Below are 22,213 nucleotides of genomic sequence, written 5' to 3'. Positions count from 1 at the left end.
TTGCCGTTGCCATTGTTTTGAGCTTTATGCTTTCCAGCTTCACAATTAAACGCATCACTTAACATCTCAAAACAGCTCAAAAGGCACAGACCAATGAGTGTATACTGGATACTGCGTTGGAGGCAGGACTCCGTTCATTTCTGTAACCCTTTCTCCTTCAGCGATTCTCTCGTAAGTCAGCCCGTCCTTCACCATCCCCGTCATCTGACAGTTAATGGCCTCTTCGTTTGCGAGGACAAGGAGGGCGCACAATTCCTTGTCTCCCCAGTTGCTCATCTTTACAGTGTCTGTCAGGTTTGCGTTTCCCTTTTGCTACTAGCTGCTAGCTAATTCCTGCTATCAACTGTTTTCTGTTTATCCACCGCCAATGGGTCACACGTGCGGCGTCATCACCAGCTCCTCCCACATGTCATCAACAGCCCCTCATGTGGCGGAAGGGCGCCTCATTCTTTTTAAACTAAAAGAGTTCCAATCCGGCTCTGTGTGTCTAAATGCTCAAAGCTTGCTGGCAAACAGCCCAACATTCGCCGAAAATCTGGCAGTGTAAAAGGGGCTTATGAATGTTGCTCAGTGGTGCATGAAGCCAAAAAGTTCGACTTCCAGGTATAAAATGACCCTGATCTTCCACATCATTGGGTGCATAGAGTAAGTGAGTGGCTAACTTACGGTTAAGTGCTCCGCTAACTTGAATGGGGATAAAATAATGAAATAATGCGGCTCTTCTTTCCATCCATTCATCCAGTCATTTTCATCCACTTATCCAGGGCCAGGTCACAGGGGCAGCAGGCTGAGCAAAGTACTCTAGACATCCCTCTCCCCAATGATGCTTTCAGCTCCTCCTGGGGCATCCCAAGGTGTTCCCAGGCCAGATGAGATACATAATCCCTCCAGCGTGTTCTGGGTGTGCCCCAGAGCTTCCTACCTGTTGGACATGCCCAGAAAACCTTTAAAGGGAGGCCAAGGAGGCATCCTAATCAAATGCCCTATGCTCCTCTGGACTTTTAAAATGTTATTGGACCAAATGGATCAAATTGTGATCGTGAAGCAAGTCATTTCATGGGGGTTGTGACTCTCAGAAACATTTATCCACTGATTCACAGAGATCTCTTTCACTATATAAGTCAATGGGAAAAAGTCTTTTGGGGCCCAAAGGCATCATGTGACATTTCATGGAGTGCTTTTAATGTAAAAAAAAAAAAAAAAAAAGTCAGCAGGATGTGTTAAGCCCAGTTCAGAACAAACATTCACAATGAGACAAAACTATTTTAGAACGTTGCAACGAAAAGATGCAGCGGTGTGAACTGGCTGCCATACAGCGGCTGGTTTTAAAGCACCTCACCTGTTTCTACAGCCAGTCGGTTTGTAGTGAAGTCTGCTGGTCGAGTCAGAATGACCGCAGATGGCATATTCGCTTGCTGTAGCAGCGAGGATTTTTGAAATGTGCAAATGTAAGGTATTTGCGATTTGCAGAAAGGTGCAATCCAAAATTTTCTTCGGCAACTGGGCCTCGTACTGAAGGGATTAGTGCTTTAGAAATGTACATTGTACAGAATTTAACCTGCGAGCGGTGAGACGACGGGTGAATCCAACTGCTTCTATGAGTTTTACCTGGCCTTTATTTGTGTGTCACAGAGAGAATTTAAGTATTATACAGCACCAGGACAAGAAATAGAGGTCTCAGCAGCGAGACGAGTGACTCTAACACACACACACACACACACACACACACACACACACACTGTCGTGACTGCCATTCCCTCTCAGTTGACCTCACCTTGTTGAACCTGCAGAATACTTATCAATACTCTCCTCCCATCACATTTATCAATACTCCTTGCCGCCTGATAACATCATCAGATTCACTGATCGATACCCGCTACTGTTGTATCAAATTATAGCTCTCTGTTATCAATACCCAGGAGTGTGTGTATTCAATTAGAAAGAAGGGCGGATCAATAGCCAGCAGCTACTGAAGCCAATCTTGAACCCTTATCAATGCCAGCTGCCGGCCTGACAAATGGTAACGCACACAGATCAATAGGTTGGGCCAAAGATAACACCGTCTCACCCGGGTGTTACCGGCAGACAGAGGTGCAGGCTGAGAAACTGTAATGTTCCAGTTTTTAATGAAACAAAAGTTGTTTAATTTATTCGCAGAAATAAAGAAACTAATGTCCAAATAATAAGTTTACTGTCCTCTAATATATAGAAATAGCATGTTTATATGTGTGTTGGCATTCAATCAGTCGTGTCTTAGTAATTTGAGATTTTTGCTGCACAGTTTTTAGTTTTTATGTCTTTTATATCATTCTAGGGCTAAACAGGTGATACTCAACTTATGGCTCGTAGGCCAAATCTGGCCCCTGATAGGGCGCCAGCTGGCCCCCCAAACAATTTTCTAATTCACAATGAAACTAAATTGAATCACATTGGGGATTTTTTTTTTTTTTTTTTTTTTTTTTTGTACTTTTGATAAACTTTAAGTTGCCTGTATAGTCCGTGAGCCAGTAGGGTTGGTCGGTGAATAATTCTCATAGTGATTTTTAGCAAGGTATACATCTCTAGTGTTAGAAAAAATGTGATAGCCTTGCACCAGTGGTAGCTTTCTGTGTGCTATCACTTGATTTATAACCCCATAGGAAAACTAAAAAAGAGCTCAAAAAAAAGCCTGGCCAAATGGAGGTTAAGTCATATACAGTGGTGGAAAAAAGTTTTCGGACACCCCATGCATTTGTGAAATATTGCATTAAGAATCACTCTTAGGTCTTCAAGTGCAATTTCTTTTAGTACAGTCACAGCCAAAATACTAAATAAATCCTAAAAAAGCCATTAAAATCTTAAAATTGATTGGTTCCATAAAAATACATAAGAAATTTTGAGTATTGGGTCATTTTGGTACCAGTGATGAAGGTCGTTCTTTTTATTAAAAGACACAATTTTTGTTGCCAAGCTTCGTGTCTACATAAAGCCAGCACATTTGAAAGTTCTTCAGACACAAAAATGGCTAAAACAAGGAACCTAACGCAGGAAACACGCCTGAAGATAAAGATTCTCAGCCAGGAAGGGTACAGCTGCCGCCAGATAGCCAGGAAGTGCAGATGCAGTCCTTCAGCAGTTGGATACACTCTGCAGAAATACAGACGAACCAACAGCCTGGAAGACAAACCAAGATCTGGGCGTCCAAGGGTTTCTTCAGCAAGAAATGACCGCATCCTGATCCGCATGTGCAGGCAAAACCGCCGAATGACATCACAGGAGCTTCAGCAGCAGTGGTCAAACCAAACTGGTGTCCAGTGTTCAACCTGCACTGTACGTGGCCGACTTTTAGATCATGGCTTAAGGTCCTACAAGGCTATCAAGAAGCCCCTGATCAATGAGAGACAGAGGTTAGCCCGGCGTCGTTGGGCCCAGGCACACAAGAACTGGACAGCCAGGAATTGGAAGAAGATTTTGTGGTCAAATGAGTCCAGTTTCCAGCTTTATCTTCTTCCTACTAATGTGAGGGTACGCAGAAGGCCAGGCGAAGCATTATCTCCAGCATGTACAGTACCTACTGTCAAGCATGGTGGAGGCAGTATCATGGTTTGGGGATGCATGAGTGCTGCTGGTGTTGGTCATCTCGCTGTCTGTGATGGCACATTGAACTCTACCAAGTATTGTACCATTCTCCAAACCCACATGCTCCCTTCTGCGTGCACTGTTCCGTCGAGGTACAAACTGGATGTTTCAACAAGATAATGCCCTTGCCACACATCCAAGGCCAGTAGAACTTGGCTGCAGGAGCACAGTATCCAGGTCTTAGAGTGGCCAGCTCAATCCCCGGACATGAGCCCCATTGAAAATCTGTGGTGGATTATCAAAAGGTCTGTTTCAAAGCATAAACCAAAGAATTTAGAAGAATTAAAAGCAGTAATTCAAGAAGAATGGGACAAGATTACCCATCAACAGTGTGAAAGGCTCGTGGGGAACATGCCAGCCAGGATTAGAGCTCTACTACGTGCCAATGGCAGGACTACTAAATATTAATTTGATGATGTGATGGTTTATTTATTTTTTGTTCAGTTTTGAACACATTCTCTGTTATTTGTTGACTTTGATACCGACAATGTTGAGAACTGACATATTGAAACTGTCAAGAATTTAGTTTTGTTAGTTTTTCTTGTAAACAATAAACAAAAAAAATATAATTTGTATTTGTTTATATCTGTCTAATGCAGCCACACCTTTTGAAACACAAAAAAGATTTTTCCACAAATATTTCATGATAATATTTGAGATTGTGTAAAATTTTAAGGGTGTCCGAAAACTTTTTTCCACCACTGTAAATCCATGTAAATTGACAATACAAGCTCTGAGAGCTACCAAACCTGTCATACCTGACAGCAGGACATCCCTCTACATAATAGAAAAAAACAGAATGCAAATATCTCAATGCAAATAGGAGATACAGACTTATAAACACATACCTAAAATAGGCGGAAATGTAAAAGATGGGCCTCTATGTAGAATGCTCTCAATTACTTTGCAATTTCTCTGCCATGGATTGTCCATATACTCTTGCAGAGCCTGCTTAGTCAGTCAGACATGAGCTGGTTTGAAAGCTAAAATCAAGGCATGGATGACAAATATCGATAATAGAAGGCCAAAAAATGTTTCTATCTTTCTTGTAAAGATTTCTTTTAAATGAAACCCCAGCTGCTACAGGCCAGCTGTCCCCATTTTGGTCTCCAACCCAGGAATGAAAACATCTCAGCCCTGGTATGTACAGTTAAAAGCTGAGCTTAAAATAGAAACGGGCATGACAGAGCTCCACCCCTTACCTGTCTTGCTGAGTCTAACCAGGAGATTCAGGTTATTACAGGTTATTCACTGAGACAGAGAGACAGTAAGATTTACCATCCGATTAAAACCACAACACTGACGGAGAAAAAGCAGGAGACAGAATATTCCAAGCAGTGGATGGGATTTTATAAAACACTCATCTGAAGGAGAAAGTGCTCTAAAGTGGAGGGAGCACACTGACTGTCACTTTTACCTGTGTGCCGGCCGTGTTTTTCGACTTCACTCAGAGAGGAAATGGCTTCACGATCTGAAGAGGATCTCTGCTGCCCTGTATGCTGTGATATCTTTAAAGATCCTGTTGTCCTGTCATGCAGCCACAGCTTCTGTAAAGACTGTCTGCAGAACTGGTGGACAGAGAGACCAGCACAGAAGTGTCCAGTTTGTAAGAGAAGGTCATCGAGGAACGATCCACCTTGCAACTTGGTTTTAAAGAACCTGTGTGAGGCCTTCTTACTGGAGAGAGAACAGAAAGCTTCAGCAGAGTCAGAGACTCTCTGCAGTCTGCACTCAGAGAAACTCAAACTCTTCTGTCTGGACCATCAGCAGCCGGTGTGTGTCATCTGTCGGGATTCAAAAACACATGCTGATGACAAAGTCAGACCCATCGATGAAGCTGCACAGGATCACAAAGAGGAACTGCAGGAATCCCTGAAGCCTTTACGGGAGAAACTGAAGCTGTTTGAACAAGTTAAAGGAAACTGTGATCAAACAGCAGAGCACATTAAGGTCCAGGCCCGACACACAGTGAGGCTGATTAAGAAGCAGTTTCAGAAGCTTCACCAATTTCTACAAGAGGAAGAGAAGGCCAGGATCTCTGCTCTGAGGGAGGAAGAGGAGCAGAAGAGTCAGGTGATGAAGGAGAAGATTGAGGCTCTGAGCAGAGAGATAGCAGCTCTTTCAGACACAGTCAGAGCCACAGAGGAGGAGCTGAGAGCTGAAGACATCTCATTCCTGCAGAGCTACAAGGCTGCAGTGGAAAGAGTCCAGCAGCGCCCCCTGCTGGATGATCCACAGCTGCCCTCAGGAGCTCTGATAGATGAGGCCAAACACTTGGGCAACCTGACCTTCAACATCTGGAACAAGATGAAGGACATGGTCTCCTACACTCCTGTGATTCTGGATCCAAACACTGCTCATCCAGAACTCATCCTGTCTGAAGATCTGACCAGTGTGAGATGTGGAGAGAAACAGCAGCTTCCTGACAACCCAGAGAGGTTTGATTATTACTACTCTGTCCTGGGCTCTGAGGGCTTTAAGTCAGGGACTCACAGCTGGGATGTTGAGGTTGGAGACAGTCCGATCTGGGTTGTGGGTGTAGCAGCAGAATCTGTGCAAAGACAGACAGACACAGCTTTACAATCTGGATTATGGAGAATGCTGTTTTGTAACAATGAATACACAGTGTGCTCACTACCAGGTGCTAACACTGTTCTTTCAGTGAAGAAGAAGCTCCAGAAGATCAGAGTTAAACTGAACTGGGAAAGAGGACAACTGTCTTTCTCTGATGCTGATACTGACACACACATACACACCTTCACACACACTTTCACTGAGAAGCTGTTTCCATACTTTAACACAAACCAAGAATTGCCACTGAAGATATTACCAGTGAATGACTCTGCAGAAAGCAAAGTGTACAGTAGTTGGTGGCCTCTCAGTTATTTTGGACTTAAATAATGCCAGGTTTAGGATCCAGTGCTCAGTTTTCCTCTCCAGAGAACCGGGATGGAGTTCTGTTTATTTTGACAAAAAAGTGGACTCAATTGGCCGCATTCGCTAATATGTGTGAAGAGACGTTCTTACTCTGCGCATAAAATAAGTGCAGTGAATCAGAATTATTCTAAACCAATTAATAAGTCAGCTGCAAATGAACGTATGTGCAGTATTCCTAGCGGATTTTATTTTTACTAATAATTGATGAGGATGAAAGGGTGTCAATACATTTGACCAATACATTGGTTAATTAATGGTTCTAAATACTGTATAATAAAGCCTTGTTAAGTAATTACGGTTTTGATTAGGGATGCACAATAATACTGGCACATCATCAGTATCAGCTGATATTGCCTTTAAAATTCGGAATCGAAATTGGCCAACATGCTTTTTCTTATTTCACACTATGAACCAATATTGCGTACATTAAAAAGCATTGTATTTCATGTCTCCATCTGCTGGTGGGCCATCACAATAAGAGTATGCTTGCATAATATGATATTAATTCTACTACAGGAGACTTGATGATCACTAAGTTAGGTGGGGGAAAAAGTGGATACATCGACACTGATTATCTGCAAAAGTTCCAATGCAATCATGCATCCCTCGTTTTGATATGTTGTGCATTTATTAAGAGGTGTGTGTTTGTATTTTCGGAGACAGTCTGGCCTTTGTGGTTTGTGGGTACGCACAGTCTGAGGCAGTTCTAAATTTGTTCCCAGAGTACAAACAACTTCAGGCAAACATTCGTACACACGGGTTAAGCACAGATTTGTCCGTACGCAGTGTTTGTGAATGAGGCCCAGTGTCACTAATGGAGTTGTGCTGTATAAAGCTGACTTACAATGTCTGTAAACTACTATGCATTAGTTGTTTGTGTAAATGTTGTCATATTTATTTCCATTCATGCTGTTATTAAATATAAAGAGGGCCTGTGCCGTAGATCATGTTCTATTATTAAATCCCTGAGAATGATTGAGACCTGACAATGTATGCTAAAACTCTATGTATACACCAAGTGTATCTTCTGTTTAAAATGTTACTATGTATGATTGATAAATTCTAGTTTTGAATCTGAATGAATACTGTGTATTGTATGCCACTGTGTGCTACAGGGATTTTTTTTGTAAGCTAACGTGTAAGTTAGCGTCGCTTTGGTTCCTACATCAAAAATGGGACTGGGATTTTTGGATGGGTTGGATTTTGGATCATTGCAAAAAATAAGATCTGTGGCAAACGCAAACGTTTAGGACACTTACACGATTTGTTCAGCAAGATAATCTTCACGAATTAACTCCACTTTTATGCTCTTTGAAGCGTAAATACATCCGCCAGAGGTAAAAAAGCTAACGCTAGGCTATGAACGAACCACACCACAGTCACATAACTTAACGTCATCCCCACAGCAAGGCTGCAAAGCCGTGTTCAGCATGACAACGTTCTGTAGTCCCATTTAGCCACTTGTTAGCAACTGCCTTTTTTAAGACATCATCAGCTTTAAAATTCATGTGTGGGGTATTTACTGATGTATTTTATGTTGTAAAACAAAACATGAAAGTCTCTCAAGCTTGTGTCAACCACAGAACTTATTTCAGGCATTTAAAGGAAAAATCCCATTCAATAGACTCATTGACTTTGAGATGAGGGAAGTAGGAGTGCAAAAATGCTAACTTGATTGAGTTCTAGAGCTCATTCCTGGAGCACTCAATAGTCTTTTGGATATTTTAGCACTTTAAAACTATCAATAAGAAGAATAAAAACCCACAATGGATACTGCACAGTTTGACATTATTTAGCTTGGTAGGTTCTTTATACTCCATATTACTTAGTTCATTTGCAGAACAAATACTATTAGTGTCTTGTTTTTTCACCTTGGGTTGTGTGAACATGGTTTCAGTTTACATCGTATCACTTACTGTGAAATCTTTGATGCATAAAATGTGATCCTAATCTAAAAAATGTAGATCTGGCAGTTTGTCCTGAGTAACCAGTCATCACACCCAGGCTGGCATTAAACTCTCATCACTTCATTGAACTCTTTGTCCTGAACCAGTAACAGTAAAGGTACAGACCATTTTTCATACCTGTGTGGATTATAAGTGAATCGAAAGTCATCATTCAGTCCTTACGACTTAAATTATTAGCATGATGTCTCAACAACTAATTGTCAGATTGAATACATTTGCTGTGGATATTCATGTTCCCCAAATGATGACCCCTTTTGACTGTAAAGATCCCATGACCTTCCCTTAAGTACCACCCCCAGGCCAAACTTTTTCATCTTCGATATTAAACAATGAAAACATGGCAGACACATTGCCGTAGGATTTATGGAGCATTTTCATGATCCCCAGAGGATGAACCTTTTCCGTTGTGGAGCCTAAATGGCTTGCCCTCTTGCACCACTGTCAGGCCAGAATAGTCACAAACACTATGATGATCAAACTGGCCCATTGCCGTGATCAATTGCTCAGTACATTCATGCCACTCAGAGGATAAACCCTTTTGATTTCAATGACCCCATAATGTTTTCTGAAGCACTATCCTCCAGAGAAGCTTTACATTTTTAGCTCCATTCATTTTAGAGGATTGCTTTAAAGAGTCTGTGTTAACTCATAAAAATAATATAGGTTTAAAAAAAAAGTTTATGGACATGTCACATGAATTTCAGTGCCCATGTTTCGCGATTAAGCTGTTCACAGTCTCACACACACTCACACAGACAGAAAAATTCAGGTATAATGGACTTATGGGGGCATTCTGAGAACACTGAGACACTATCCTCACAAGTCAGTGGTGTCCTCATAAGGTCAGTGCAATTACCGGTGAAATGTCCTCATATGCAGCTCACACCAATGCACACCACACACAAGCAGACAGAGACAGGGATCTACATGTGATTTAATCAGAGCAGAGAGCAGAATCAATTCTGGTGTGAACGGCCAGGCGACTGCTGATGAGCGTACTCTACAGTTGTATCATGAGAGCTGTGGTTATATCTTTACACTTGGCAGGTGTAAACATAAAGTTTTAAAACAAATTACCTGCAGATATCTTTGTTTTAATACTTAAAATCAACATGATCTGTAAGTTAACACTTTCCCCGCCACTGATGAGATATTCCGTCATTTATGACAGAATGTTTCCCGCCATTGTCGAGTTATTCCGGTAACCCATGTTTTCACTGCTATAAGAGAGGAGGCGCTGTTTCACATCTTGTGAAATAGAACTGCACTGCTATATCCAAAAACAATCAATGAAGAAGAGCCGCTGGAAACCAAAAGATGTTGTTTACTGAAATGTAGCAGCTTGTAAACTGCACGAAAATGCCGGTGCAGACAGAGAAGTTTAAGGTTGCGCATGCCGTAGAGATGTTGATGGATTCAGACTCCAACACTTCCTGTTTTGATCAACATACTGAATCCGATTTGGATGAAGAGGCAAACACGTTTGGTGGGAAGAAATGGGATCCTCATGATGGTGACAGTGACACGGATAAGATGATCACAGAGGAGACGGAGACAACAGAACACTGAACAGTCACTGAATGTATCATTATTATTTTCATTTATACAATTCAAACTGATAAAGGGAAATTAGAAAAACAAAACATGTATGTGTGAAATTAATTTTGTGCAAAATGTTTTTTTTTTAATTGAAAAATTCAAGTGTTGATTAAAAAGGAATGGAATAAGATAGAATAAAATATTGTTTGTGTTTAAAAGCAGAAGGTCTCTTCTTTAGTTTCATATTCATCGGACAAATTATTCTGTGGGTCTTGAAAGATTAGTGAATATGATCAAAAATGCTGGTGGCTGGCAACTTAAAAATAATACTCTGGCAAGGAAAGTGTTAATTGGGCTGGCAGAACTTGTTTCAGTCTATGACAGCCACTAAAAACTAGAGGCAATTCAGCCCTGGAACAAAAGGGCAGAACAAAAGCTCCACCCCTTACCTGACTCACCTGTGCTGAGACATAACAAGAAAGGCTGCTGTTCTGACACAGACACTGAGAGCCGATAGATTCACAGCAAAGCCAGGACGTCAGCTGGGGAAAAAGCAGCTGCAGGAAATAATACTGGAAGTATAGTGAGTATTGGAATACTGGAGAAGTGGATGATAGCTAAAAAGGAAAAAGAAATCTAGCAGTAAAAGTACTTGACTGACTGACTGACTGAAGTTTTATCTGTGTACCTGCTGTGTTTCTATTTTCACTCAGAGACAGAATGGCGTCCCCATTAGAGGAGGATCTCTGCTGTCCTGTCTGTCAGGACATATTTAATGATCCTGTCGTCCTGTCATGCAGCCACAGCTTCTGTAAAGGCTGTCTGCAGAACTGGTGGAGAGGGAAAACAATACAGAAGTGTCCAATTTGTGAGAAAACACCTTTACCCGATCCACCTTATAACTTGGCATTGAAGAACCTGTGTGAGACCTTCTTACTGCAGAGAGATCAGGACGCTTTAGCAGAGTTGGAAACTGTCTGCAGTCTGCACTCTGAGAAACTCAAACTCTTCTGCCTGGAACATCAGCAGCCAGTGTGTATCATCTGCAAAGATTCAAAAACACACAACAACCACAGATTCAGACCCATCGATGAAGCTGCACAGGAGCACAAAGAGGGGCTGCAGAAATCTCTGAAGCCCTTACAGGAGAAACTGAAGCTGTTTGAACAAGTTAAAGGAAACTGTGATCAAACAGCAGAGCACATTAAGGTCCAGGCCCGACACACAGTGAGGCTGATTAAGGAGCAGTTTAAGAAACTTCACCAGTTTCTACAAGAGGAAGAGGAGGCCAGGATCTCTGCTCTGAGGGAGGAAGAGGAGCAGAAGAGTCAGGTGATGAAGGAGAAGACTGAGGCTCTGAACACAGAGATAGCAGCTCTTTCAGACACAGTCAGAGCCACAGAGGAGGAGCTGAGAGCTGAAGACGTCTCATTCCTGCAGAACTACAAGGCTGCAGTGGAAAGAGTCCAGCAGCGCCCCCTGCTGGATGATCCACAGCTGCCCTCAGGAGCTCTGATAGACGAGGCCAAACATCTGGGTAACCTGACCTTCAACATCTGGAACAAGATGAAGAAGATGGTATCCTATGCTCCTGTGATTCTGGATCCAAACACTGCTCATCCAGAGCTCATCCTGTCTGAAGATCTGACCAGTGTGAGATGTGGAGAGAAACAGAAGCTTCCTGACAACCCAGAGAGGTTTGATTCCTTCATCTCCATCCTGGGCTCTGAGGGCTTTAACTCAGGGACTCACAGCTGGGACATTGAGGTTGGCTACAGTCCGGTCTGGGCAGTGGGAGTATTAGCGGAGTCTGTCCTGAGTAACAAAGACAAACAGTCTGGATTATTCAGAGTTGTGTTCTGTGATGGTGAGTACACAGCAGACCCAGATCCAGATTCCTCCGCTGCTCTTTCAGTGAAGAAGCAGCCACAGTGGATCAGAGTTCACCTGGACTGGAAGAGAGGAAAACTGTCATTCTCTGATCCTGTCACTGATACAGACATACACACTTTCACACACACTTTCACTGAGAAGCTGTTTCCATACTTTAACATTGTAAATGCATACCCACTGAGGATATCACACATTCCTGTCTCTGTGGTCATACAGTGACAAACACATGTTTCACTTCTTTTGATCCTATCAGTACCTGTAGCAGTTTGGACATGGCTTCAGTTCGCCTCACTTCACTCAGCGCAGCATATCTGATGCACTGTATGTGATCTAAATCTGAAAATGTAGAGTTGGCAGTTTGTCCTGTGGATCCAGTCACCAAACACTAGCATGAAACCCTTGTGCTGTTGCTGGAATTTTTTACCTTTATCCAACCAATGAAAAGTTACAATATACTCTCTCTGTCTTAAGGCCTTTGAACACTGTTGGGAATAGAATGATTTTATGTGTTTTACTATATGTTGTGTTTCACTATATAAGTTTTAGATGTGTGAACAATGAGAACACTGAGATGATTTCAGCTGATCTGAATGTGTTTGCTTTGCAGAAGTGGAGAAGTACAGGAGAGGAAGAGACATGAAGTCTGAGGAGCACGTGCCGCAATGCTTAGATAATTAGTTTCATATATGGTAAAAAGAATAGAAAGTGATGTCCAGATTGTAAGGTACAGCACGTGTAGGGAGTTGTGTTGTTCTCTTGTCTTTCAAAACAGGAACCACGCCCCCACCGCCAGCAGGAAGGAGTCAGATTAACATGAGGCAGAGGCGTGGTGTGGCGAAGGAGGAAGTGGAACCGCCAATGAGAAGAGGACAACGCCTCGCGTGCACAATGACACTCTGTTACGCTCAAATATACTGGGTGAGGGGAAGGACAGGAGGTCAGACTTCGTGAACTGGCACACCTTTGTTGTTCGTCAGGGACGTGAAGTTGAGACCCAGAGCTCTGTAATTTTATTCCTTTACTGCTTAATAAACCACATTAACTGAGACCGAATATCTTCTCCTATTGCTTCATTAAAGAACACGCAGGACTGAGCTCACACATAGCACACTGGAGAGTAGGACGAGCCTCAAGCCTGACAACACCAAGTGCATGTTTTCTGTATGCATTTTTTAAATCCATCATTTGAGTAAACAAAAAACTTTTTGCATGGAAACCTTGCAAACTTGCATTTTATTTGTCCATTCATTGCAAAAATATGCAATATGAGACATAATGTGGACATGTTTGCTCCCTTGCTTCTCTCCACTTGAGTTGCCTCCCTGGTTGTTTCCACTCTCTTAGCTGTGTCTGGCATTTTGCACTGTGGCTAAGTCCCGCCCTCAAATGCGATGAGCCAATCACAGTGCGTATAGCCATTCCCATACACTCGGACATTCTCTGCCTGGACGTCCATTGAAATGCATTACAGAAAGTCAGTTTCATTCAGTTTTATGAGCTTTTTCGGAGATTTGAAGTTTAAAAATGGTCAAACGGTGTGCATGGGGTACATGCAACTCCGACACAAGGTATCCTGAGAGGCTGGGCGACCAGGTGTATTTTTTACCCTTTAAACCACATCTCAACCGAGAAAAGTGTCTCCTTTGGATAAAGTTGTGTGGTAACGTTCGACCACAACATCAACTCAACGTGAATAAGATTAACAATGACGTCTACATCTGTTCTAAGGTAAGTCAACATCGTGTTTGGGGCAACATATTGTCACTTTGCTGGAAAGAAATATAAAGTTATCTTTAACATCTCTAGCTAACGTTAGCTAAAGTTAGCCTAACGTTAGCTCCTAGCTGCATTGTTCATCACGTCACCTTGTTTGCTGGGAGTTCATTAGCCTGTTTTGTTCTAGTTTTGTACTTTGGTGATCGTACATCATTGTTAGCTGTTGTCCAAAGGGCTCTAGTTAAGCTAACGTTAACTTCTGGAGCTTAGCTTCATTAACTTATCTGTAATGGCAGAGATAACAAAGGTTGGCAAACGTTATGGTGAATGATTCAGTGTAAATACTGTAGCACCAAACTAACGGAGAGACACTCTTGGTAAAGATGGTAAAAAGGCCGTTATCCTTTTCTCATATTCTGAGCCAAAAACCTTAACTTCAGTGGCACTTTAACTTGTTGTCTTTGATGGTGACGGCAGCGAGATGCGGTTCACAAGCGTACACTGTGAGCTGTAAATTCTGGCTTGTAATTTAAGCTTTTCATCGACCTTCTCAACAATAAAATGATGAATATATCCCTCCAATGCGTAGTTTAGGCCCTTTTGGTTACTTCTCACTGACATCTGATCGTTATGTCCCAAAAAATCATCAACTGCCTCCTGTGAAATGTCGTGTACTGTGACACCTGCCATAGCGCCGGTCACTGAATGTTGATGGTTTGTCCGAGTGAGTGGAGGGGGCGTGGCTTAGCCATAGGTCAATTGATCATAAAGTCCAATTGTTCAGTTTAATCCAGACCAACATCACCTTTTTGTTGGACAAAGGTTTGGCTGTTTGGTCTGGACTGTGGTCCAGGGAAGGTTTCACACCTGTAACTTTGGTTCGGCTCAAACTGAACAGTTCAGACCAAACAAGGTAGGTGTGAAAGGGTCCTTAGTGCAGAGTCCTGCAAAGGTCTATTTTTTAAAACCCAACCCACCCATACCTATAAAGCTCACTACCAGAACCAAACTGTTACCAGGAATTATGTCTAAGTCAAGGCCACATCTGCCTGCACTTGTTAATAAAGGTCCCGCAACCCAACCACACCCATGATTCAACACACACAGGCTACAGTCACTAACATTAAGCCGGGTTCTCTGCTCTTGAATTACAAATCCAGCAGAGGAGACGTCTCTTTCACTGGATGGTGAAAACACTCAATCACTGCCAGGTTAGGAAACATTTTAGCATGCTCCTTTCACCACCATCAGACCTCAGAAGGATCCTCCTTGGGTGTCTTCAACTTGATTTATCATCCTCGGGCTGCAAAGTTTCATGGCTGGAGTCCTCCATGTCAGTGACATGTGACAAGGGGTCAAAGGTTTGACTCGTGTTGCTGACTTTCAAAATAAAAGGAAGTGCGGCTTGATAATAGTGATTTAGATGTCAAAGTATTACACATATACTGCACATCTTTTTCATTTATTTTATTCTGAAAATTAAAACTGTGAATTTACATATTTTTACCCATTATACAGCTTTTCGTGGGTCCCTCACCTGGTGCATGACTCTGCCTTAGAGGTTTTCCGTTGAGGTGACTGAATATAGTGACCACTTACTAAATGGATTTTGTGGTGAGGTTGTTTTTTTTTCATCATCTAGGGTCAAGAATGACCTTTCATTCACAAAATCTCCTATAACACTGTAGAAAATGAAAACTTAAACATCTTCAATTTACACTGAACAAAAATATAAACGCAACACTTTTGTTTTTGCTCCCATTTTTCGTGAGTTGAACTCAAAGATCTAAAACATTTTCTATACACACAAAAGACCATTTCCTCACAAATATTATTCACAAATCTGTCTAAAATCTGTGTTAGTGAGCACTTCTCCTTTGCCGAGATAATCCATCCCACCTCACAGGTGTGGCATATCAAGATGCTGATTAGACAGCATGAATATTGCACAGGTGTGCCTTAGGCTGGCCACAATAAAAGGCCACTCTGAAATGTGCAGTTTTGCTTTACTGGGGGGGGGGGGTCAGAAAACCAGTCAGTATCTGGTGTGACCACCATTTGCCTCACGCAGTGCAACACATCTCCTTCGCATAGAGTTGATCAGGTTGTTGATTGTGGCCTGTGGAATGTTGGTCCACTCCTCTTCAATGGCTGTGCGAAGTTGCTGGATATTGGCAGGAACTGGAACACGCTGTCGTATACGCCGATCCAGAGCATCCCAAACATGCTCAATGGGTGACATGTCCGGTGAGTATGCTGGCCATGCAAGAACTGGGATGTTTTCAGCTTCCAGGAATTGTGTACAGATCCTTGCAAAATGGGGCCGTGCATTATCATGCTGCAACATGAGGTGATGGTTGTGGATGAATGGCACAACAATGGGCCTCAGGATCTCGTCATGGTATCTCTGTGCATTCAAAATGCCATCAATAAAATGCACCTGTGTTTGTTGTCCATAACATACGCCTGCCCATACCATAACCCCACTGCCACCATGGGCCACTTGATCCACAACATTGACATCAGCAAACCGCTCACCCACATGACACCACACATGCTGTCTGCCATCTGCCCTGAACAGTGAAAACCGGGATTCAGAACACCTCTCCAACGTGCCAGATGCCATCGAAATGTGAGCATTTGCCCACTCAAGTCAGTTACAACGACAAACTGCAGTCAGTTTGTGCAGAAATTCTTTGGTTATGCAAACCGATTGTCGCAGCAGCCGTCCGGGTGGCTGGTCTCAGATGATCTTGGAGGTGAACATGCTGGATGTGGAGGTCCTGGGCTGATGTGGTTACACGTGGTCTGTGGTTGTAAGGCCGGTTGGATGTACTGCCAAATTGTCTGAAACGCCTTTGGAGATGGCTTATGGTAGAGAAATGAACATTTAATTCACGGGCAACAGCTCTGGTGGACATTCCTGCAGTCAGCATGCCAATTGCACGCTCCCTCAAAACTTGCGACATCTGTGGCATTGTGCTGTGTGATAAAACTGCACATTTCAGAGTGGCCTTTTATTGTGGCCAGCCTAAGGCACACCTGTGCAATATTCATGCTGTCTAATCAGCATCTTGATATGCCACACCTGTGAGGTTGGATGGATTATCTCGGCAAAGGAGAAGTGCTCACTAACACAGATTTTAGACAGATTTGTGAATAATATTTGTGAGAAATGGTCTTTTGCGTGTATGGAAAATGTTTTAGATATTTGAGTTCAGCTCATGAAAAATGGGAGCAAAAACAAAAGTGTTGCATTTATATTTTTGTTCAGTGTAATAAATTGGCCTTGTGCTGTGAATGCTTTATTAACAAGCAACCACAGTTTCTGGTTTACTTGCGCCAGTAATGTATATAATAAGCTGTTAATTTTAAGTCTTTGTAAACAAGTGTTTGTGGGTTTTTTCTTCTAATACCTCCATTTCACATACCTCAAGGGCACTGGTATTCTTCCTCATGCCTGTAAACAGCTGATATGACACTTTTCTAGGACTGTGCTGAACTCCTGTCTGAATGAATTATGAACAATTTACTAAAGTGATTAACTTGGTTAGTTTGACAGACTGTGTAGAATTCATTTTCCTTCCATTATGCTGGGACCCAGAAGTAAAAGTTCATTTTCACATAGATTTACCGTATGTGACAGTTGGAAAACTTCAACGCTTGGATGGACATGAAACTCTCTGGTTTGAAGCATCAAGACAAAAGATGAACTTCTGCAACCCAGAAAAAATGTAAAAATGTTAGCTTTGTACGTTTCTGCAAACCAGGGATACTTTACATTTGCACATTATTATGTTGCGGATACATTGAAACTTTACATTTTAACATGTGGTTAGGTTTAGGCACAAAAACCACTTGGTTATAGTTAGGAAAGGATCATGTTTTGGCTTAAAATACCCAGTTTGAGGGGCACAATCCTGGCTGCAAAAGCAGTAGTGCCTTCGTAAAAAGCAACTGCTTTTCATGCCTAAAAAAAACGCTGGAAAAACAGCGTCAGGTAGCTACAAAATACCCATGTTTGGTGTCTTAGAGGCACTGAACACACAGCAATGACTTATGAAATCACAAGCAGTTTTGTTGTTTGTTGGTCTCGAACAGTGGTCTGCAGCTTGGCAGGCATCTAGCCTAAGTGACACACCATCCACCATCCCCTCAACCTCAAGATGACAAAGTCAGTTTATCTGCTACACTTTAAAAACATTGATACGATACATAAGAAAGGTGCAAATGTAACATACTAGTGGTTCGCAGAAATGTACAATGACAACTTTTTCTTCTGGTGACAATGCATTAAAATATGGTATGAAAGATACAAGTCTGGATAAATAAAAACCTGAACCATGTTTTCTTTTCTGCATTACGTCCGTATGAATGGTTACCCATGATGCATGGTGTGGTGCATGTATGCATGGTTATACAGTTGGATGACTCCTGCATGAAAGGATGGACCATTAACAATGAAAACTACAGAGGTCCAAAATGTGGACGTGGACAGGTTTCTGGTGTATAACAAAACACCTGGCGTGCAAATCAAACAAATTTGGGTTGACTGTCTGAACATGGAGCCTTTCACTTCTTATCCCGTTAGCAGTGGAGAACAGTAAGTAGTGGTGACAAAACAAAGGTAGGTGTACTGCAAAGCTTTGTTCACCTCTCCTTGGCTGCTCGTCCCTGTCAGGTTGCATTATGGCCAGCAGGTCGGCTGTTAAAGGTGGCGACAGCCTGCAGAGAGCTTCAGGTTTAGTCTGTCGGCAGCACAGGAGATTTAACCTGCAGCTGTAATCACTATTGACATCAACAGCAGCTTCTTCCTGCTTCCTGCTGTGTGCCTGAGTGTGTGAAGGGGACAGTTCCCACCCATCATTGTACTAGGTTTTCCCCAGGGACATTGTAGGATAAGTTTGGGGGCTCAGAGATATCCAAAAGGCGTGTTTGTCTGCAAAACAGCATCACATTATCTATTTTTCAAATAAAGCAAATGTTAAAAAATTAAACAATAAATCATAAAGTAAATTGTGATGTAAACCTCATCAGCTAATTGTCAGTATCCCCACAGCACACAAATGCACCACAACACAGCAACAAGTGTCAGTGTGCACAGACAGAGCAGCCTGCAGCTGAGTTTTCTTCAAGCAAATGGGCAACAGCAGCGGGATGGAGTTTAAACATCATTATGAAAAATGAATGAGTGAAGAAGAGGAAAGAGTGAAATCACCATTCTGTAGCCAAGAGCTCAGCAGCAGTGAGATTTAACAGAGAGAGAAATGTGAGGCAAAGTTTTAAATATGTAACAGCTGTATCAGTGTCTCCAAATGCTTTTTAAAAATGAGCATGTGTTTCTCTGACTGCAGCGTGGGTCAGTAATAACACACAAACTGTGCACTTTGGCTACATTACATTTGTACCTCTCATATGTATGATATCAACATTTCTAAACTTGCGTGGTATCTGAGCTGACTTTGTTATCAGGGGGCGGAGGGGAGGTGGATGATGCCTAGATACCACAGTTACCACAGTTTGAGACCAACAAACAACAAAATTGATTGTTTTTTACTGAATTATTGAGTGTTTTTTAGCGGCCTGTCACAGTGTTTCGTGACACTTTTGCCAGTGGAAAAGTAGCTGTATCTACGGGGACATTGCTGTGTTTCCCGCCAGGATAGTGCCACAGAAACTGGATGTTTTTTACTGAGACATCGCCGCATTTTCAGCTGGAATAAAGCCACAAAAAGCAGTCATTTTTACAGGGACATCATAACGTTTCAAGCTGGGATAGTGCCAAAAAGGCAGTTGTTTTTTACCAAGACATTGCTGCATTTTAAGCTGGGATATTGCCACAAAAAGTTGCTGTTTTTTTTTAGTTGGGGTTGAGCCACCGAAAGCAGGTATTTTAAGCCACATGATCATAACCAAGTGATTTTTGTGCCTACATGTAACCACAGTGCTGTTGAAACATAAAGACAGTTTCAACGTAGTCTGAGTGGGCGGAAGTTTGCTGCAGAGATCAGCCTCTCATTGGGCGGAACGAGCCAACCACTGAAGTCCCGCCATACCACCTCCGGTTGTGTTGCAGTCTTCAACCGTTTTCAACATGTCCTTTACTAACTTTTGCGGTGTTTGATCTTGCGGGGATGTAGCCATTTTTCTGCCATGGTTCGCGTCCTGTAGGCGATATTTTTGTGGGCGTATTACACCAAAAACTGTTTCCCCCCAGCAATATTTTTGCAAGCGCACTGTTGCTGTGGCACCGCCCAGAACGATTGTGATTGGTTGAAAGAAATAAAAGCAGCCGGGGCGTTTTTTTCTTCAATCTTAAAGTGACAGTCAGCCAAGCCAGACCTTTCTTTTCTTGAGAAAGATCTGGTGAGTGAGACTAGTTTCAATGTCACCACAACATAATAATATACAAATATAATGTAGCTGTAGTTTGCAAAAATGTTTCGTGCCAACATTTAAGTTTTGTTATGAGGCATCGCTGCATTTCCAGCTGGGACGGTACCACCAAAACTAGATATTTTAAGCCGAAACATGATCTTTTCCAAAACATAACCAAGTGGTTTTTGTACCCAAACCTAACCAACTTGAACCACAAGTTAAAAAGGTAAAATAAAATTTCAACATATGCGCTAGATAATAATGTACAAATGTATCTGTGGTTTGCAGAAACATATAATTCCAACATTTATCCTGGCGACTGGTTCACCCTAACACTGTGTAAACACTAAACTTTTAAACAGACAAATGCTTAACAAGGCAGCAATACACAGATTTTGGATATTCTGTGGCCTATACTGAAACACACTTACTTACAGCACTTAGCCAAATACAAGTCCTGCTTTACTAATTGCAGTATATCTTGTCATGGCATCATATCACACCATATAAATTGGGGCACAACACATGTGCAGTGAAATCTGGTTTCACTTGGCAAAAGGTTCAACAGCTGGAGCGCAGTCATAGAACATGAGAGATGATTGATTTGTTACGCTGAGGGGTCTGCAGTCAGCCTTGAGTCAGAATATGTTTTAAACAAAAAATAAAGATATGGGTGAGAATTATAATTCTGATATTATTATTATTGTTAAAGTCCTTAATAAAGGACTTTAACAATATTTTTAATTTATGAAAACATTCTATTGTAGATCGACCGCCATCCATTTGAATGTACCCAAAAACTTATGTCAGGCTGAGAGCACCCAAAGAGCACCTGGCATGCACCATGGCAGCTCCAGTTACATCACGCATATGTCATACCCCGTAGCTGCCATGGGGTCCAAGAGCATGTCCCAGCCTGCACTGAATAGCCTTGGAGAGTACCTGGAACCTGGATTGAGTATCACTTCCTGAGCAGTGCCAAAACTGTGGTTCAGGAACTCACCTTCAAAGGTCTATTACACATGCTGACACAACTGGTCAGGATATTTATTATGCCTCTGAAGCCCATTTACAGTTGTACTGTACAATCATGTATCACATTATGGTGGAAAATGAGGGTGCTGTCACTAGTTCATGTGTTGAGAGATTGCAAGACGTAAAGTGCTATGTCATGTAAACCTCTTTCTTTTTATCTGTAAAGTGTGTGTGTGTGTGCGCGCGCGTGAGGTAAACAGACCTTGACAGCAGTAACACTCTCTGTAATAGGAACAACCAGAACGACACAGTGGTGAAGTGGAAACTGTGAACCCTTCATTACCTCCGCCAAGGAGGTTATGTTTTCGCCGGCGTTGGTCTGTTTGTCTGTTTGTTTGTTTGTCCGCAAAATAACTCAAAAAGTTATGAACGGATTTTGATGACATTTTCAGGAAAGGTGGATAATGGGACAAGGAACAGATGATAAAATTTTGGTGGTGATCAGTTGAAGCAAAGTGGATAAAATAATAAATAAAGTCTATCGTCTGACAGCCTCAGCAGCAATTCCAATTTCTAAAGACGGTGAAAATAGCGCCATCTAGTGGCTGGAAAGCACGTCTTGTTCTACGAGTTGTACCCATGAATCATACGCACACATACACATGGGGAAATAGGGCCCAGGTTGAAAAATACCAAAGTTGCCCTTTCAGGTGCTTTCTGCAACCAGTCCCAGATTTCATTGTCACATAAAGGACGTTAACAAATTAATAATAAAACCTCAAAAAGTAGCCTACTACAGGTCGGAGAAACTGTTTAAGAGCTTAAGAACAGATCAGTGAGGGTTGTATTGTTGGATCTGTAGAAATGCCTTTAAAAGATGTTCTATATTCTGTTACCAACAGCAGAAACTCCATGACTTCATGAGTCTGATCATTAGGGGCTTAGATCAAAGTTATGTTAAGGGTTAGTTTCTTGCATCTTGCAAACTCATTTATTCTTGAGCCAACAAAAGGCAAAGTTAAAAATGCAGCGAATAATATTTTATTTCATTCCCCTTCTCACCATAACCCAATTTGACTCCACATTTATTCTTCAAGAGACAAAATCCACCACTTTGTCTCCAGCATGCCTGAGGTTCAGCAGCGGAGTCCCTAATCTCTGCAACACACGAAGTCAGTCTGTCTTTAAGT

At 42.1% G+C, this 22,213-nt stretch overlaps 2 protein-coding genes across 3 annotated transcripts; both read left to right on the top strand.

Annotated features, from left to right (window-relative positions):
• Window positions 1-5,076: 5,076 nt before the first annotated feature.
• LOC125897003 (nuclear factor 7, ovary-like) lies at window positions 5,077-7,068 on the top strand. Its single transcript, XM_049590020.1, has one exon. The coding sequence runs from the start codon at window positions 5,077-5,079 to the stop codon at window positions 6,517-6,519; it is 1,443 nt and encodes a 480-aa protein (XP_049445977.1). The 3' UTR covers window positions 6,520-7,068.
• Window positions 7,069-10,554: 3,486 nt separating this feature from the next.
• On the top strand, window positions 10,555-12,997 carry LOC125897010 (nuclear factor 7, brain-like). Of its 2 annotated transcripts, XM_049590040.1 has the most exons (3): window positions 10,555-10,644; window positions 10,775-11,928; window positions 12,562-12,997. In XM_049590040.1, exons 2-3 carry the CDS (start codon window positions 10,782-10,784, stop codon window positions 12,630-12,632), a joined length of 1,218 nt encoding a protein of 405 aa, XP_049445997.1. In that variant the 5' UTR covers window positions 10,555-10,644; window positions 10,775-10,781; the 3' UTR covers window positions 12,633-12,997. The 2 variants fall into 2 exon arrangements, with proteins under 2 accessions (XP_049445997.1, XP_049445988.1); XM_049590031.1 differs by having other exon boundaries at window positions 10,775-12,997.
• The last annotated feature ends 9,216 nt before the right edge of the window (window positions 12,998-22,213 follow it).

Source organism: Epinephelus fuscoguttatus, linkage group LG1, assembly GCF_011397635.1.
Source record: "Epinephelus fuscoguttatus linkage group LG1, E.fuscoguttatus.final_Chr_v1".
NCBI lineage: Eukaryota > Metazoa > Chordata > Actinopteri > Perciformes > Serranidae > Epinephelus > Epinephelus fuscoguttatus.
This window is presented reverse-complemented; position numbering and strand designations above follow the sequence as displayed.